The 21,141-nt window shown below is 36.9% G+C and overlaps 1 protein-coding gene across 1 annotated transcript in view; it reads left to right on the forward strand.

The window, feature by feature from the left end:
* The window catches only part of LOC150084481 (protein O-mannosyl-transferase Tmtc3-like), a 775,447-nt gene that overhangs the window by 219,854 nt on the left and 534,452 nt on the right, over positions 1 to 21,141 (forward strand). The window contains exon 5 of the mRNA XM_090376259.1: positions 7,637 to 7,695. Coding sequence (XP_090232385.1) covers positions 7,637 to 7,695 — 59 coding nt within the window. The remainder of the gene's footprint in view (positions 1 to 7,636; positions 7,696 to 21,141) is intronic.

Genomic DNA, 21,141 nt, shown 5'->3' on the forward strand with positions numbered 1-21,141 from the left:
TACTGTTAATCTATTAGTCCTTGTATCTCCCCAAGCTAGCAGTTTTCCGACTCACCTAACACTGCCCCGATAGCATCAGCAAATATTCTTGCACCCTTTCTATTTAAGTGTATCCCATCCCTGTAAAAGTAGGCTCTTCTATTAACAAGTACAGACCAGGCTGAAAAAAATTCTACCCCTTGAGTCTTGCACAATCTTTCCAGCGCCGAATTGATCGATAAGGCTCTCATCATATACTCCCTCCTATCGTGTCTGGGCAGAATTGCAGACACTTTCAAATTCAACCCTAAGTCGCGGCTTTTTTTCAACAGTGACCTGTACTTGTTAAGTAATTCTGCTGGTCTCGTAATCTTAATATCATTAGTGCCAACGTGTACAACTATATCACCTTTTGTGCCCTTAAAAGGTGATATCCTCTCTACAACGTCAATGTCTACAACGTTGACTGACTACTGTATCGTCAATGTCTACAACGTTGACTGACTACTATATCGTCAATGTCTACAACGTTGACTGACTACTATATTGTCAATGTCTACAACGTTGACTGACTACTATATCGTCAATGTCTACAACGTCTACAACGTCTACAACGTGATGTATTATCCTGGCTACGTGAGTGTCTACAAGCGTACTCATTCTGGGTAATCACCTTGCAAACCCCCCTGTGATGTGCTGGATCGTTTCTGAGGCCAGGTGGCATCGTGGACACGTGTCATCTGACATTCTGGGCTCCTTTGCGATGTATTTTCTATAGTTTCTGGTGTTGATTACCTGGTCTTGGATGGCCAGCATGAATCCTGCAGTTTCGGGGAAGAGCGTCCCGCTTGTGAGCCATGCATTGGAAGAAATGTTATCGATGTTATCTTGATGGAGGTCTGCCATAGAAAGACTTCTTTGGCGATCTTTCTAGCTTCGTTTCTTGTGCCGTCTGTCCCGGACGGGGCTCCTCGCTTAGGTCGAATAGGGTATACCAGTTACCTATATTCCTTATGGCCTGGTAGAGTGGGGTTGCATTGTTCTCGAAGTATTATTATTATTATTATTATTACTAGCCATATAGTGCAAGGAAGCCTAGAACTTATGCTCCACCAGCCGAAAAAAATATATATACAGTATATCAGTGTTACCCTGAGAGAGAGAGAGAGAAGAATTAGAAGGGAACACCACGAAAGAGAAGAATGATGATATTCAGCAGGACCATGTGTGTGCCAAGCCCATACTCACCAGATGTGGGCTCCTGGGTTTAATTCTGTTGTCTACTTTAATAATAAAGAACTTGCATCAGGCAATCCAAGGGTTTACCTTTATAGGGCAGCACTAATATAAACTCAATACTGTACTGTAATTAAAAGTTCACAAATCAAGAAAAGTTTATGGAACACATCATGCAAACAGCCACACACAATCGTTACCCTAGCAGAATTCGCTTCTATATTTTTTCCTCTCTCTCTCTTCCAAACCATTTCGTACACATGCTGCAACCAGTCAAAATCCTTTTACTGTCCAACTTTTCTTCTTCTTCGTTAAGCCCTCCAACATCCGTTTTCTGGAACAATCTCTCTTATTTCCTGAAAATTGCAATTGCCAGCAATGTCTAGTCTAATCTAATGTCAACAAATATGCTCAACCTTCATATGCTCAACCTTCGACCGAAACATGGCCCTAAATACTATAGGTTATAATTCATTTTGTGTTGAATCTTTTCTTAAAAAAACGACCCTTTCGGTAAGTTTCAATGTCTCACGATGTCCTCCAGTTCAATTTGTGTAAACAGCCGTGGTCCAGAGTTCTGAATTTATTCGTCGTAATAGTGTATATCATTCTGCAGATCACAACTGTTAAATTCGAGATCCGATGGTATATGTTCAAGAATTGGAGGAGGTGGTAACGATAGTCAGGTTCATGGGATACTGGCCTTACAGGTTAAATAATATTGTTGGGGTACACAATGTTCTGCTTGTTGCCCTCGTGGTTGGCACATTTGTTAGGATCTCCATCCTCCCAAGACCTGGTGGAAAAGACCTGTGTTCGAATCCCGTCGATGATGGGAGGAACGCTTAGGGGATTTTTTCACGAAGTGGCTGAGTTAGTCGGTTTCAGGCAAGGATTGCATATTTTTCTTCTGCAAACTCGGGTTTTCGTCCAGAAAACAGAAAATCGACCTCAGAACATACGAAATTTACAAATAATAAACACGGAGTAACATGGCCCTAGTCGTCTATGCTCCTAATGTCCAACAATAACAGCTCTGCTTGGTATTCGCGTTCCTGTTAAATTTGCGAAACAAAAATTGTAATCTAATCAGAGAAGATTAATCCACACCACTGAGATTGGCAAATACTGTATTATGGGCTTCCAAATTTTTTAACACATGTCCAAAATCTCAAGTCACACGCCACATTTATGGTGTGGGGAATTTTAATTGTGGTCACCTAATTTAATTCCAAAATATGTAGTTATTATATATTTCACAAATTATGTTATATTTTGCGTTTGTTTCTCCACAACATCATCATCATCAGCCATTTTCAATCCACTGCAGGATGAAAGCCTCTCCAGCAACTTTTCAGTTCCTTCTGTTTGTGCAATGGCTATCCATTTACTACTCACAAACTCATGAATTTCATCTGTCCGTCTCCGTTGTTGTCTTCTAGGTTTTCTTCTAGCTCCTCTGGGGTACCATTCTGTTATTTTCTTAGACCATCTGTCATCATGTCTTCGAGCTATGTGTCCTGCCCAAGACCATTTTAGTTCTTTAGTTTTGAAAAGAATATCCTTTACATGAGTTTGCTGCCTAATCCATGTGTTTCTCTTCTTATCTAACAGTCTGATTCCCAATATAATTCGTTCCATTCTTCTCTGTGTAGAGTTCAGCTTCTCTTCCATTGTTTTGTCAGTACCCAAGTTTCACTTCCATAAATCATGTTGGGGAGTATACATTAGTTCATTATTTTACGTTTCAGATAAATTGGGATATTGCTCCTCAGTATGTGACTATATTTCCTGAACACTATACATTCAAAATTTATTCATTCTTCTCTTGACTTCCAGTAATTTATCATTATTACAGCTAATGACTTCTCCCAGATAAGTATATGACTCAACCTTTTCAGTTACTGCTCCTTCAATCATTATATCCCTTTTTGCGGCATACTTGTTCATCATTACTTTTGTTTTAGCCATATTCGTCTTTAGTCCAAAATGCTTACTAACTCTGCATAAATGATTAAGAGTTTCTTCTAATTCTTTGGGATCGTGGCTTATGACCCCAATATTTCTTACATTTCGAGGGTACAGCTCTAAAACGGTGTTCGCAGGCCGGCCGCTAGTTAGTAAACCGGACCGAACCTATTGGTAACTCTCTAGGAGGCTTCCGGATCTTGCCACCTCTACTCTGCCAAATAGTGACTGGAGGGAGTCCGAGTAGTGTGTATGCGGGGAGGATTGTCTAGGCCACGTTATGTCAAGGATCTGGGTATATTCTTACCATGTGTACGCGATATCCAAAAATTTCATTACTTCATACAGCACGCACCCCCACTTTTTCTTACTATTAAATACACCATGAATTGTCAAACTAATAGAGAAAGCTTATCTGCGAAAAGATCTAAACCTCCCAAGCACTTCCTAATTCATTTCACAAATATACGTGGTCTCAATTCTAATCTCAACGATGTCCATTTCCACTTGCAGTCTGCCAAACCCCATGTACTTTTCTGACAGAATCTCAGTTATCGGTTAATTCAACTACTGCTTATCTCAGTTGCCCAAATTATTCGCTGTATGATTCCTTTCGCCTCAAAGGTGGTACTTGTGCATATGTCCGTTCTGATATTCTCTGTCAGAGACTTGGCAATTTGGAATCTCCTCTCTTTGATCTTCTCTGGCTTAAAATCTCTCTACATCATTGTGTCAAATTCATCTGTTGTCTCTACCGTTCTTCCAACTCCACTAATCACTTGCAGCTCTTTGACTTCCTCTCTTTGCAACTTGTCTTTCTCCGGTCCAACTTTCCTAACAGTGAGGTAATTTTCCTTGGTGATTTTAATGTTCACAACTCCAGCTGGCTTCCGTTTTCTAGTCACACTGACCCAGCTGGTCGAGACGCTGAGGCTTTTGCAATTACTAATGACCTTGCACAGATTGTTCATTTACCTACAAGAATACCGGACAATCCTAATCATACAGCCAATATGCTTGATATTTTTCTCACAAACAACCCTTCTAAGTACAGGGTCGAAGCCAGAGGTCCTTTAGGCACTTCAGATCACAACTTGGTGATTACCTCTTCTCCAATGGAACCTATATCTCATGGCTATTCCCAACCTCGTGTTGTTTGGAATTACAAGAATGCAAAATGGGATGAACTGCGAGACGTCTTTTCTTCTTTTTCTTGGTCGGATTACTGTTTCAAAACTTCTGATGTCAACGTTTGCTCAGATCGTGTCAGTGAAATTATTCTTGCAGGAATGGAATCCTTTATCCCACACTCCACTTTAAAATCTAGTCCTTTATTTAAACCTTGATTTTCCAATAAATGTGCTAAGGCTGTTCAAGAGAAGAATGTTGCATATCGTAATTGGCTTGTTTCTAATTCTTCATTTTCATTTTCTGCATACACCAAAGCTCGCAACAATTGTAAAGCCGTTATTAATCAGTCCAAACTAGAGTTTGAACAGGCTAAGAGTAGAAAACTTGGTTCTTGCCCTAATGGTAGCCGAGCATTCTGGTCTCTTGGCAAAGCTATTGGCCGCAACTTTTGCCCATCTCTCTCCAAACCAGATGGTTCTGTTGTCACTTCAGCCAAGGATAAAGCTGACCTGCTAGCATCCCATTTTTCTTCCAACTCATATATTAATGATCTTGGAAAAACACCTACCACCATTCCGAACACGCTCCATTCAATACCCCCTGTGGTCTTCGGTCAAACGAATGTGAGAAGGATTTTGACGAATCTTGATGCTAAGAAAGCTCCAGGTCCCGATGGTATTTCTCCACTTGTTCTCAAAACCTGTGCTCCTGAACTCACTCCTATTGTTTGCTGCCTTTTTTCACTTTCTTATTCCAAAGGTGTTTTTCCTTCTGCTTGGCAATTTGCTCATATCCAGCCAGTTCCTTGAAAGGGTGACAAATCCATCCCATCCAATTATCGTCCCATTGCAATTACTTCTACTCTTTCTAAAGTAATGGAGAAATCAATTAACCGCCAACTCTTAAACTGTCTAGAAACCATCTGATCAACGATCGCCAGTATGGATTCCGTCAGTGTCAATCCACTTGTGATTTTCTGGCTTATGTTACCCATTTATGGACTAATTCAATGGAAAGGTTCGGTGAAACACAAGTAGTTGCTCTTGACATCTCAAAGGCTTTCGATCGTGTTTGGCATAAAGGTCTTCTAAACAAGCTTCCATCTTATGGTTTGCCAACTGTTTTTAGTAATTGGTTATCCAGTTTTCTCTCTGAGCGCTCACTGAGGGTGATGGTAGATGGCTCTCTGTCTTCTAACTTCTCCACTAATCCCGGTGTCCCCCAAGGTTCAGTTCTTTCCCCCACTCTTTTCCTCTTGTATATTAATGACCTTCTTTCATTGACTGGAAATCCTATCCATAGTTTTGCCGATCATAGCACATTGCATTCGACTTTCCATTTTGAGAAATCTTGTCCTGCTCAATCAGCTTCAACTCCTCGAAAATCTGCTACCAATTCCTTAAATGCTGATCTCCATGTAATTCTCCAGTGGGGCAAAGATAACTTAGTTGATTTCAACTCTTCTAAAACTCAGTCTTGTCTTATATCTTGCAAAAAGGATTCTTCTGCTCCTATGCTTATCTTTAGTGACACTCCGATTTCTAGGCAAAATGATATATCTCTTTTGGGGATTACCTTGACTTCTAATCTCTCTTGGCACACGCACATTACAAATATTGCTTCCTCTGCATCTAAAGAACTTGGTTTTCTCTTTCGCTCTCGTCGTTACTTTTCTTCCAAACAGCTGCTCACTCTGTATAAATCGCAAATCCGCCCTGCCATGGAATATTGTCCCCACATCTGGGGTGGTGCCCCCAAAACGTCTCTCAGGCTTCTTTATTCCATTCAGAAGAGGGTAGTTAGGTTAATTAATGATTCATCTTTAACAAAGTCTCTCCACTCGCTGTCTAATAGACGTACTCTTTCTGCTGCATGCCTCTTCTACAGATACTTCCATGGGCACTGTTCTTCTGAATTGGCTTCTATAATTCCCTCTCTCTCTTTCAAAACAGTCCGAACACGTGCCGCCACCAGCCAAAATCCAATTACTGTTCAACTACTAACTCACAGAAACAACTTTTCCTCTTCCTTGTTTATTCATTCAACTGCCGTTTTCTGGAACAACCTTCCTTCATACGTATTCCTGAAAATTACAGTCTACAGAAGTTCAAGTGCAATGTCAACAAATATCTTCTTTTGTCTTCTCAACCTCCAACTCAAGCACGGTACTAAGTACTATAGGTTGTAATACCTCTCGTGTTTGTGGTTTACATAAAAAAAAATGTCATCTGCTAATCGTAAATGGTTTAGGTACTCTCCATTCACATTGACTCCTTTCTGCGACCAGTCTAATCTTCGGAAAACTTCTTCAAGGGCAGTAGTAAACAAATTCGGAGATATTGTGTCTCCTTGTCGAACTCCTTTCTCAATTTTAAACTTACTACTGTCTTTGTGCAATCTAATAAAGGAGGTAGTATTCTCACATATTTTCTTCAAAATCATAATATATGGGGTATCTCTGCCTTGTCTTTCCAGTGCCCGAAACATTGTCTTATGCTACTAAAATTAAAATTAAAATTACAGTTGCTCAGCGCGAAACGGATACAAAAATATAGATTGTAACAGGTTTAATAACAGGAAATATACATATATTAGATTACTGTCCAACTCCAAACTCACAGAAACAACTTTTCCTCTTCTTTGTTTATTCATTCAACTGCCGTTTTCTGGAACAACCTTTAATCATATTGTCTTATGCTGTATGGAGTCAAATGTCTTTTCATAATCCACAAATGCCAGGCATAATGGTGTTTTATATTAATTTGCTTTCTCCATTAGCTGTGACATTACGTGAAGGTGATCATAGTTGAGAATCCTGTCCTAAAGCCAGCTTGTTCTTTCGGTTGATTCTCATCAAATATTCTTTCCAATACGTTAGTAATGACCCTTGTAAACAACTTGTAGATGTGTTCTCCACAACATAGTTACGATAAAAGTAACAAAATATATTTCGGTTGTTCACAGAACCACGAGTTACTATTGTCAGAGACAAAGAATGTGAAGAGCACATTAAGTTTCGATATGGACTAGTCTGGTCACTCACAAATGAAGTAGTACGCATATGATGTATAGACGTAATGAGTGTCTAAGAATTCTTATCGTTTTTTAAGACGTACAGGATTCATAAAAACCGTGTAGATTTCAAGAAATAGCATTAAAATTATATACAGAAACACTGTGGCATAGTATAAATGCCATGTAGAAATGGCTGTAGAAAGTTTAATTAACTATGATATTAATAATATTTATTATAGAATTACTACAATAAAATTTTTTTCGCTATGTTATGTTAAATGTAGGACATCGTTGACGTTCCTTCCAGAGACACCAAGCTTCGTAGCTTCATTGTTGTTTGCTGTCCATCCAGTCCATACAGAAGCAGTAGGTATATTTTAATAATAATAATTCTTCTTCTCCATCACCATCGACCGTCATGCTGAATTCTAAATTAAATTGACGGTGTATATTTCATCATTAAACTTAGCTATTTGCATTTCAAATCGCCTTTTTTACAGGTCACCCAACTTATATATTTTGATCTCCCTTAAAATCTTTCATAAATTTGAAATGAGTATTTTTTTTGAGATCCTTTGAAACATTTCAGAAATTTGGAATGAGTGTTTTTTTTTTAGTTCCCTAAAAATATTTCCTAAATTTCGTGCCTACATTTTCCACAACAAGTGCACATAATTGTTGTTTTTTTATAAAATTCAGGTACGAATATACATTTAGAAATGAACATATGTTTCAATAAATTCAAGCTCAAGGACTACTATAAAATGCAACTCATCCTTGGGTTGGGTTTTTGTCCATATTTCGTTAAAAATGTGCTTAATAAAAACAGTTCCCCGAAAAGCAAGGTGATCCCACACTTTTGCAACCATTGGCCCCCACACTTTAGCAACCTTTGGCCCCCATGCATTTGCAATTACCTAAATAATGGCTAGATGCATTGGTATTTTCATCCTTCATCTTCATCCTTCCATCCTTGTGTTAGAGGAAATGATGAAAAACGACTGAAAAAGACGGTTCTTTCTCAAGAAAGGTTATACTATTCATCATTTTTAGCAGGGTTAAGTGTACGATGAATGAATGAATGCAATTATCTAAGGCAATGCAAGGCACATGGATTGCATTAAGGATTGCAACTTCTCAGTCTCTGAAATACAATCAGAGACTGAGAAGACTGCAAAAATCTAATCCAAATGGCAGGAACATGATCACAGTAATAAACTGTTATGCAGTCCCAGTACTAACGCACTCTTCGGATTCATAGATTGGACCAACACGGAGCTAGAGAGATTATGTGATCGACTAGAAAAAGGATGATTTAGAGGCGCCCAAACAACCCGAAGTCGGCAATTGCGAGACTGTTCATAGTCCATAAAGAAGGAAGGAGGAGATTGACTGACCTCATCGAACAAGAGAAGAGGGAAATGAATAACCTGTGAATTACTTCGTGAATTACTTACTGTGAATAATGAATTACTTCGAGATAAAATCCAGCACCAATGTATCAATTCATAATAAAGATAAACAATCAACCTCAACAACGTGAACATATTTTCACAGACAGGAAAAAAAAGACAGAAAGATGGGCGAAGACGACACATCATGGTAGACACTATAACGACCTCCATCAAGACTACATTAGATAAGATGACTTCCAATGTTATGTTTGGCTTACGAATGGAAGGCTCTTCCCTGGACTGAAGGATTCATGCTCGCCATCAAAGAACAGGCAATCAACACTAGGAACAACATTACCAAGGTCCCTGATTAATAGACGACGGATGTCAATGAAGATGTCACCTGGCTCCAGAAATATTCCATCGCATCAACGGAGGGTGCAATGTGGTCACCCAGACGGAGAACACTCTCGCATATTGGACCAAATTGGCCAGGATAATACCAGCTGATTAAGGAAAGTGTACTGAATTGGTGGTAAAATATTCAGGCCGTACTAGAGATCTCTGACCACAGTCACTATTAAGTTTATGCCACCATAACGAAGAAGACAAACCGCATAAATTACTAGATATAGACTTAATTTACAAGAAGGAAATGTCTACCTACCTGATCGTATAATAATAATAATAATAATATCACCTAGGCTATGTCAATCAGGTAGGCTACCTACCTTATTGACATAGCGGTGCCCAACTCTAGCAATGTTCAGAAAACCCAGGAGATAAAAATTAGGAAGTACACGAACCTGAGACATGAGGTCAAGCAGATGTGGCATATGCAACAAGTAACGACCATCGCGATCATCGTATCAACCACCGGTATGGTGCCAAAGACATACATTGCAGCCTAGCAGCAATAGGTCTCCCAGAGAACACCAACAAGGAACTCCGGAAAGTCACAATCCTGAACACCAGTAGGATAGTCAGAGAGTTCCTCGACCAACAGCAATACCAGACATTACACCACTCTGTCTACTTGGTAGCAGTAGCTGTCACGGAGTGGAATTGCCCAATCAGGAAGAAATAATAATAATAAAATACAATACAATTTTATTTTATCAAGAGAATTTGTTTACAATAAATGAACTTGTTAAGGAAAGTAAATTTCTTGACAACAAGTTGTAATTCTACATTTACAACAGTTTTTTTATATAATATGTTATTTTACAGAAAAGACAATGATGTCACTACACATAGTACATGCCACACTGCAAACAGAGATAGTAATTTTCTACATATCTATTCTAATCTACTGTACCACTGTGTATGAAAAATTTTCTTATAAGGAATTTTAATTTGGAGATAGGATCACTTCTCCTGAGCCTGAAATCAACACTAGCCAACATGCTGTTTATTATATTCATTGTGTGCCTATTTCCAAATCTATTTAGTACCCTAGTTTGTGGCAAAACAATTGCTTTGGGTTCCTTAAATTAAATGAGACATTCCTTTGTAGATTCGATTCTTCAAAAATGGTGTTAAGATTTTTCAAGAATAGATTTAACTTCAGTTTTTAAACTGGATAAAGTATTTTATATTTCAACAAGAATTGCTTTCTCCTATTCAGGTCATTCCAAGAGTTTGTCCCCATTAAAAGTTTAAAAATCCTGTTAATTAAGTTGTTTATTACTGTTATTTCAGTTATAATTGCTCGTGCCCATACATTTACTAAATAATTGAGTTGTGAGTGCATTAATGCATAATATAAGGTTACTTTTGTTTTTAGATTTAATTTATTCTTAATGTAGTAAACAAAGTACACATAGAATCTCATTTTCTTGTACAAATTTGTTATATGTATTTCCCAACTTAGCCTGTAGTCAATCCATAACCCAAGGTAACAGTGATTTGAAACTTCTTCCACAGTTAGACATTTGCAATTCTGGAAATTCTGATCATGTTGGCATTCGTGTTTATGTAATAATATGTTTATGTAATTTAATAGACGGATGTATGTCCACGGTTTGATGAGGAGGTCTAATTACCAAGAATTTTATTTTATTATTTTTTTCAAAGCTGAGTGCTAATTTATTATCATGCAACCAATTTTTTAATGTATTACAACCTGCTGTAAGTCTATTGCTATTTTTGTTAAGTTCTTTCCAATTGTATATAAGATTATATCATCTGCATAGATTTTTATAAAGGAGTTCTTTATTACTTCGAATATATCATTTATATAATTGTTGAACATGATTGGCCCTGCATGTGTACCCTGAGGTACTCCCCTCTTTACATTATATGATTTTCCCTTTGTATTTTCTACTTCAACTGTTATTTTTCTTTTGGTTAAATAAGATGCTAAGAGATTATTGATTCTTCCCCTTATTCCATATTTCAGTAATTTATGTTTCAATATTGGGATATCAATTAAATCACATGCTTTGGTCAAATCTATAAATAAAATCATTATGAGGTTATTGTTGTTTAAATTTAAGTTAAAAGAGTCTACTAAATTCTCTAATAATGACTGTGTGCTCTTGACCTTCTGATATGAGAATAGAGAGTTGTTTAACAGTCCATATTGACATAAATATTTGCTTATATGATAAAATATATAATTTTGTATTATCTTATTTATAACTGACTGTATTGTTATTAGTCTATAATTGTAAAAGTCATCAGGCGGTCTCTTTTTATGTATAGGAATTATCTTACATGAAAGTAAATTTGTAGGATAGCTTTCCGACTCTAACATGCGTGCTATAAGCTCCACCAAGACAACAGTGAACTGTTCTTTATTCCTCTTTACTTCGGTTACCGTAATACTGTCCAGTCCATAAGATTTCTTGTTCTTCAACTGTTCTATTATCTTAAGGATCTCGGTGTATTGTGGAGTTAAGGCTACATATGAGTTCACTATCTGAGGAATTGCTATCTTGTTGAGTAAGGGGATGTTGGCAATTATGTATATCATATCTGTTGAGATCTAATACAGCTTTGGCAAACCTATTTGCAGCCTCATATTGTTTGTTTCTACAGAAAGAAAGGTGCTCTAATAGTGTTTTAATCTGATTTCCCCTTGATTTTTTTTTCCTTGTACTTAACAGGTTATTTATAATGTTCCATTTATCCTTTTGAGTTATCTGCTTATCCATAAAAAGTTTTTCAGTGTTTTTTTGTTTTCTTATTATACCTGTCAATTTATTTCTGAGTGTTTTATAATTGTGATAATGTTCTATCTTTGATGGACAATTTCTATACTGCCTGAAGCATTTGTCTCTTTGTACCATTAATTCTTCTATTTCGTTAGTCATCCAAGGTTTCTTAAGCTTAATCCTGCTACTCCTAGAATTTATGTTGCAAGCTGAGTGATTTACTTTACTCTCCTCATTAAACCTCGAATTGTTTATCATTCGTATTATCTTATTTGAAAAGACATTTACATCTGTTGTGTAAGGTGCTTGCTCTTGTATTAACATGTTTTCTATGTTCCGTTTCAGTTTACCTGTTGATAAATAATTTTTATTCGTAATATTTGTTAATTTTATATCTACACATGGATGTTGTTTTGAATACTTATCCACTATTAGTAAGTATACATGTTCTGTGATCTGAAAGTTGATTTAATAATATGTAAGAATTATTATACTTTATATTTGTTATAAGGTGATCTAAGCAACAGCTTACTGTTCTATCTCCTTCTATCCTTTGTTGCCTAGTTATTCCAAATAAGGCATGTTCAAATCCATAATTGTTTAAGATTGCAGAGTATCTGAGTATCACATTACCAGTTTCCTCGGTTAGTAAATTAATATAAAGTCACTCGCGTTTAGGCTTTAGGCAGACGAGTCGGTGGAATAATAATAATAATAATATAATACAATACAATTTTATTTATCAAGAGAATTCGTTTACAATAAATGAACTTGTTAAGAAAAGTAAATTTCTTGACAACAAGTTGGAATTCTTCCTTTACAACAGTTTTGTACAAATTTGTTATCTTACAGAAAAGACTATGAAGTCACTACGCATAGTATATACCACACTGTAAACAGAGGTAGTAGTTTATCTGCATATCAATTCTAATCTACTGTGTCATTGAGTATCAAGAATTTTCTTATTAGGAATTTTAATTTGGAGATGGGGTAACTTCTCCTGAGCCTGAAATCAACACTATCCTACAAGTTGTTTATTATATTCATTGTGTGCATATCTCCAAATATATTTAGTATCCTAGGGTGAGGCAAAGTAATTTCTTTTGGGTTCTTTAAATTTTGTGAGACATTTCTTTGCAGATTCGACTCTTCAAAAATAGTGTTAAGATTTTTTAAGAATAGATTTAACTTCAGTTTTTGAACTGGATACAGTATTTTATGTTTCAACAAAAATTGCCTTCTCTTGTTCAGGTCATTCCAAGAGTTTGTCCCCATTAAAAGTTTCAGAATCCTATTCATTAAGTTGTTTATTGCCCTTATTTCTGTTTTATTTGCTCGTGCCCATATATTTACTAAATAATTGAGTTCACTAATGCATAATATAAGGTAACTTTTGTTCTAAGATTTAACTCATTCTTAATGTAGTAGAAAAAGTACACATAAAATCTCACTTTTTGTACAAGTTTGTTATATGTATTACCGAACTTAGACTGTAGTCAATCCATAACCCAAGGTAACAATGATTTGAAACTTCTTCCACAGTTAGACATTTGCAATTCTTGAAATTCTGATCATGTAGACAATCATGTTTGTGCAATTTGATAGAGGGTTGAATGTCCAAGTTTTGATGAGGAGGTCTTATTACCAAAAATTGTTTTTTCAAAGCTGAGTGTTAATTTATTATCGTGCAACCACGTTTGTAAATGTATTGCATCCTGTTGTAAATCATTCGCCATTTTTGTTAGGTTCTTTCCTATTGTATATAAGAGTATATCATCTGAATAAATTTTTATGAGGGAGTTCTTAATTATTTCGAATATGTCATTTATATAGATGTTGAACATGATTGGCCCAGCATGAGTTCCCTGAGGTACTCCTCTCTTTACTTTATAAGATTTTCCCTTTGTATTTTCTACTTCTACTGTTATTTTTCTTTTGGTTAAATAATTTGCTAGGAGTTGATTGAGTCTTCCCTTATACCATATTTCAGTAATTTCTGTTGCAATATTGGAATATCAATTAGGTCATATGCTTTGGTCAAATCTATAAATAAAATCAATATGAAGTTATTGTTGTTTAAATGTAAATTTAGAGAGTCTACTAAGTTCTCTAATAATGTCTGTGTGCTCTTGCCCTTCTGCTATGAGAATAGAGAGTTGATTAACAGTCCATATTGATGTAAATATTTGCTTATATGGGAAAATATATAATTTTCTATAATCTTATTTAAAACTGACTGTATTGTTATTGGTCTGTAATTGCAAAATTCATCAGGTAGTCCCTTTTTATATATAGGAATTATCTTAAATGAGAGTAAATTTGTAGGATAGCTTCCCGACTCTAACATCCATGCTATTAGCTTTACCAAGAGAACAGAGAACTGTTCTTTGTTTCTCTTTACCTCGGTTACTGTAATACAGTCCGGTCTGTAAGATTTCTTGTTCTTTTTTTGTTCTATAATTTTAAGAATCTCAGTATAATGTGGAGCTAAGACTACACAAGAGTTCATTATCTGGAAGAGGAAGACTATCTTGTTGAGTAAAGGAATCTTGGCAATAATTAATTAAATATCTGTTGAGATCTAATACAGCTTTGGCAAACCAATTTGCAGCCTCATATTGTTTGTTTGCACCAGATCTGTTCTACTAGTGTTTTAATTTGGTTTCCCCTTGACTTTTTCTTCCTTGTACTTAACATATAAATTTATAATGCTCCATTTATCATTTGATGTTATGTGCTTATAATAAAAATAAATAAATAAATGAATTAATTAATTCTGGGTAGCCAAGCAACTCTTAAACTACATGGAAACCTTCCGTCTGATCACTGTCCAGACATGATAGGGGGGAAATCAGTGTCAATCCACCGGTGACATTCTGGTTTATGTTACCCATTTATGGATAAATTCAATGGAAAAGTTCGGTGAAACACAAGCAGTTGCTCTTGACATCTCAAAGGCTTTCGATCGTGTTTGGCATAAAGGTCTTCTAAACAAGCTTCCATCTTATGGTTTGCCAACTGTTTTTTTGTAATTGGTTATCCAGTTTTCTCTCTGATCGCTCACTGATGGTGATGGTAGATGGCACTCCGTCTTCTAACTTCTCCACTAATGCTGGTGTCCTCCAAGGTTCAGTTCTTTCCCCCACTCTTTTCCTCTTGTAGATTAATGACGTTCTTCCATTGACTGGAAATCCTATCCATAGTTTTGCCGATGATAGCACATTGCATTCCACTTTCCATTTTGAGAAACCTTGTCCTGCTCAATCCGCTTCAACTTCTCGAAAATCTGCTACCAATTCCTTAAATGCCGGTCTCCAGATAATTTTATAGTAGGGCAAAGACAACTTAGTTGATTTCAATCCTACTAAAACTCAGTCTTGTCTTATATCTCGCAAAAATGATTCGTCTGGTTCTATGCTTACCATTGGTGACACTCCGCTTTCTAGGCAAGTTGATATCTCTTTTGGGGATTTTGGGGATACCCTGACTTCTAATCTCTCTTGACAGAAGCACATTACAAATATTGATTCCTCTGCATTTAAAAAAAACTTCGTTTTCTCTTTCGCTCTCGGCGTTACTTTTCTTCCAAACAGCTGTTCACTCTGTACAAATCGCAAATCCGCCCTGCCATGGAATATTGTACCCACATCTGGGGCGGTGCACCCAAAACCTCTCTCAGGCTTCCCGATACCATTCAGAAGAGGGCAGTTAGGTTAATAAATGACTCCTCTCTAACAGAGTCTCTCCACTCGCTGTATCCTAAACGTACTGTTTCTGCTACATGCCTTTTCTACAGATACTTCCATGGGCACTGTTCTTCTGAATTGGCTTCTATTATTCCCGCTCTCTCTTTCAAAATAGTCCGAACACGTGCCGCCATCACCCAGTTACTGTCCAACTTCAAACTCACAGAACGAACATTTCATCTTCCTCGTTTATTCACTCAACTGCTGTTTTCTGGAACAACCTTCCTTCATACGTATTTTCTGAAAATTACCGTCTACAGAAGTTCAAGTCTAATGTCACCAAATATTTTCTTTCGTCTTCTCAACCTCCAACCCAAGCACGGTACCAAGTGTTATAGGTTCTAATACCTCTCGTGTTTGAGGTTTTCATAAAAAAAAAAATTTAATAGTCCACATATAAGATAATTTTTAGCGGAGCACAATTCTAACGTATTATGTTAGAAAGAATAGAACAAAATCCAGGAATTTCGACAAGTAGGGTTGCTCTGCAAGAGCGTGTACTGGTCACGCCAATTACGTCTCCAATTACTGTAACCCTACGATATCCAGCGTGTACAGGATCTAAGCAATACAGACTACCCTCCCAGAGTTCTCCCGTAGTCAGTGGCGGATCTTAACAGAAAATGTGCATTATCTTGAAAACGGTTCCTCTGTAGCTCGATGTTCACTGGGACATTTTTGCTTATTTTAGTTTGTACTTTTTACCTTTCAATTATTGACCATCATTTTTGAAACACCCTGTATATTCAACAGAAAAACATTTCCAGATAACTTATTAATGTTCAGATACGTAGATGATCTATGTGCTCTTCTGAATTGGCTTCTATTATTCCCGCACACATTGTCCACACTGCATTCAGGATTACAATAGATTATATTCAGATGGACATACATTGGAAAAGCTAATAATTCTGATATTATGAGAAATTACCTGGATCTTCATATAGAAATATTCCATAATACAATAAATATAAAAGAGACGCATTGTAGTCTGCCTTACAAATTGATAAATTAATATATCTGAATCAGCACATGCAAATATCATTCTATCCTCAGGATTGCTTCAGTTTGTAGTAAAAATACAACCTCTATAGCAAACATAATAGCATTGTACAATAAGTTGATACATGATTTCCCTATTCCTTACTTGAAATACTACTTCAGGAAAGCGATAAATAATTGATTTCAAAAAGTTATTTTCAGAACCCATTGCTCCAATATAATTACCATAATTTACCGATTTAGAGCCATGCTTATTATGTATATGGGATACGCTTTGCTTTCTTGGTGACTCACGATGGTAAGTCAATCCTTATGATGGAGTAAGTCATAACTCTACATATCAAGTCATAACTCTACATAATTCTACATATCAAGTCATAACTCTACATAATTCTACATATCAAGTCATAACTCTACATTTCAACACACCTGTAGAAACTCATTGATCGATATTTAATCTAATATATATAAAAAAAAAATAGAAAGTGTGTAAGAAAAAAACTATAAAAAGTAAAATTGTGTAATTGCACGTTCTGTCTTAGCCTCTTGCCGGACAAATTGATGAATATGCAGGCCCTCAGGGGCCTCATGGTTATCCAAGCATTGCTGTAGCTTTTTCCAGCTGGCATGGTGACACTGGGATGCTGACATTGGCCATTTGGGTAACCCCCAGGCCAGTGTGGAACAGAGCTGCAAAAAGCACGCTCCACCATAGGGATCTCTTTACATATGTTCTTTTATTCCTACCACCTGGGGTAGTTGAGTCTCCTTCCCTCAATCCCATTCTACCACCCTGGGTGGTCCCTAACCCCTTTTGCCTGGTGGCTCACCCTGCCACCCACTTTCAACTCCCTCTGGACCAAGATGGGCATCCTAGTGTACCAGAGATCCCCTTACTCTCTCCCCTTTCAAATCAGGCGGGTGCTTCAACTACTGCCCCCCTCTGTTCTCTACCACTCTTATCCCACCCTCTTCCAATCTCCTCAATCCTTTCCAATATATATTTTTTGGGATCTCCTTGGATGCCTAGGCTACCCTAGTGTTTGCCCCTCCAGAGCTTTCTTCTGTCCTATTGTGTGTCCTGGCCTGCCTCCCTGGCGCGCAGGGAGGCAGGCCAGGACTTCATAAATATCTTCATAAATACTTCTTGCATCTGCTTGAATGGCTATTGGACTCAGGGGCACTAGCTTCTGAATCTGATTTTCCATCCATATTATTACTATCTTTTCCATCTTCAATATAGCACCTGAACGCTGTTTTGTGATAACTGTTATCTTAAATGCATTGATCCTTTAACATGTTCTTTTATACGCACACTGTACCTTAAAATAGTATTAACTTTTGAAGCAGCGAGACCTAATTCCGTACAATAGATGACAAACTTTGTCCTGCTTCGTACTTCTTAATTAATCATCTTAATGTAATAAGTAAATAGAAATGAAGAGAAGATTCTAAAAATTCATTTATATTTTTTATATGATTAAAGATTTCAGTGAAGGGGAACTCATTTCGACATAACACCGTAAGGTAAATCCCACGGAATTCCAGTTATCAGTATTATCGCAATTGCAATAAGATCTAGTATACTACCCGTTTATAATAGATTACAATAAATTAACTTGTTAAGAAAAGTAAATTTCTTGACAACAAGTTGTAATTCTTCCTTTACAACAGTTTTGTACAAATTTGTTATCTTACAGAAAAGACTATGAAAATACACTACACATAGTATATTCCACACTATAAACAGAGGTAGTAGTTTATCTGCATATTAATTCTAATCTACTGTGTCATTGAGTATCAAGAATTTTCTTATTAGGAATTTTTTCGCTAACAGAAAAGCCCAATAAACTAGAAAGTGCAAAATTGTTTTTATTGTTTTATGGTAGTGACCTCCAGAAATGTTTTTTAGAAAAATATCACAAAGGCGTTCAAAACTGAATCTTACAACTGTTGTTGTTGTTATTTGGAGCATTAGCAACTAAGGCCATATTGCTCCATGATATGCGGTGGTAATTCCCCTACCTTTCCGCATCCTCCGTATTTGGTGGTGACGGGGTCCAACCCCGGTCTAATCAAGAAGCGTGTGATACGCACTGCTGCTCCTTCCCACCTGGCTACGGAGGCGCCGATTCTTATAACGGAACATATGATAAAGACCAAAGTGTAATTCAATTTCCATTAGAAAAATGACCTTTTTGAGAGATAAATAGTTGTGTTATATAGTGAAAATTAACTTCCGAGGGCTTGGAACGAATTACCAAAAAAAAAATATAAAAAGTCTTATTGGGTTCAGTTTACGATATTTTTAGGATATCTTCGTTTATTCCTATGGGACGCAAAATACGTTTCCACAATTTTTTTTTAAGTTTGCACCGGCCGGCAAAAACTTACGTCAAGTCGAATTTCCGTAAGTCGAATATTACGTAAGCCGAGGAGTGATGTATTGTTTTTTATATCCTTCTTTTTATTCTAAATTATGAACTACCTTTTATGGTTTAGATTCAAATTATTTAAACTTTAAATTTATTATTTTACGTAACTTAGCAATTTTGATCTTTACAGAAACAGAGAACTCCTTGTCGTTTTTTGCCTTCAGTCTGGGTGGTGGACCCCAGACGAAGTCACCTAGATTGCGGGTAAATATCCATAAGTTTTGTTATACTGTATTTCTGGACCAGGACCAGGGTATGTCTGACAGTGGTCAAAGCTTGATGACGTTTAGAGCAGATATCTTTTAAGGGTTCAAAAGGTGATATTGTTGTAGACGTTGGCACTAATGATATTAAGAGTAGGAGACCGGCGGAATTACTGTACTTAACAAGTATATGTCAATGTTGAAAAAACCCGTGAATTAGGGTGACATTTGAAAGAGTATGCATTTCTGTCCAGACATGATAGGGGGGAAATAGATGATGAGAACTTTGTCGAAAAATGCGGCCCTGGAGAGATTGTGCAAGGCTCAAGGGGTAGAATTTTTTCCAACCTGGTCTGTACTTGTTAACAGGAGAGACTGCTTCTACAGGGATGGGATACACTTAAATAGAAAGGGAGCAAGAATATTTTGCTGATGCCATCTAGGCAGTGTTAGGTGGGTCGGAAAACTGCTAGCTTTGAAGATACACAGACTAATAGAGTAACAGTAGCCACTGCAAGAGGTGAAAGCGATTCTTGCACTGCTTCTATTGGAATGAGCAGCAGCCTGGAAAACAAGGTGAAAGGGATTACAGAGACTGCTGGGAGTCATTGCGGAACAAGTATATACATGGGCTGTGTTAAGGTAGCTAAGAATAGGAAGAGGTGCATGTATACTTGCGTGTACACCAATGCTAGGAGTTTGGTAAATAAATTTGATGAATCTGAGGTGTTAGGCATATATTGTTGGGATATCAGAGACGTGATGTCACACAGATGTGAGGAATGCAGAAATTGATTTTGGCGAGTACAACGTGTTCAGGAAGGATAGACAGGATAGGAAAGGAGAAGGGGTCATACTATTAGTTAAGAAACACATAAAATCCAATGAAGTACAGCCAGTCGACATGGCTGGACAGTGAAGTGTCGAGTCAGTTTGCTGACATAAGCACTGGGAAATAAAAATTGAGAGCAGGAGTGTGTTATAGGCGTAATGACTCTAATGAGTATAATAAACAACTGTACAGAGAAATAGAATGGACCAGTAAATCAGAGTGTCTTATAATGGGGGATTTTAATTTCCCAGATATTGACTAGAATTTGTGGGTTGGTCACTCACACACTAGCAAGGCTTCTGTGGATTTATTCTATGGTTGTTTTCTACAGCAGCATGTTCGAGAGGCAACTAGAGGAAGTAATGCTCTTGATTTGATTATCAGTACCGATTCTTCATGCATTAATAACCTGCAGATAAAGGAACCACTAGGTGGCAGTGATCACAGTGTGCTGAAGTCGGATTTACTCAAAGAGGTAACTACCATCAGGGGTTAAGGGAAGGGTTATTGCTTCCGTAAAGGTGACTACGGTGGTCTGAGACAGTATTTAAATTCTACAAGGTGGTCAAACTAATGATGTCACCAACAGCAAATTCGAAATGGGAAGCATTCAAAGAATTAATCTTGAAAAAACTAGGCTTTTCATGCCAACTAAGAAACATTCTTCAAGGTTTAGGCCTATATGAATTTAGGACTATATGAATATCAGATGAAATATGTGGCAGAGAAGAAAAATGCATGGGGTCCATATAAATTACAGGTGACACGGAATATATAGTTAAAGACCAGCTTATAGATATATAAGCTGGCCTTTAACTATATAATATCGGTGTAGATACACTATAGTTAACCCATAAATTCGAACTACTTATATGTGTAAAAGACATCGTTTTAATAGTATCTCATATTGCTGGTGCCTTCACAACGAGATACATGGTATTGCACTACTTCAAATAAATAACGCTTCTCTAGTAGAGAAGACTACTATTATTTATATTCAGAGGATACCACAACCGAGACGATCGTTTCGAAGCTAGTGTGA

This window comes from Mastigoproctus giganteus, chromosome 6 (genome assembly GCF_048544385.1).
Source record: "Mastigoproctus giganteus isolate SK-2022 chromosome 6, ASM4854438v1, whole genome shotgun sequence".
Classification (NCBI taxonomy): domain Eukaryota; kingdom Metazoa; phylum Arthropoda; class Arachnida; order Uropygi; family Thelyphonidae; genus Mastigoproctus; species Mastigoproctus giganteus.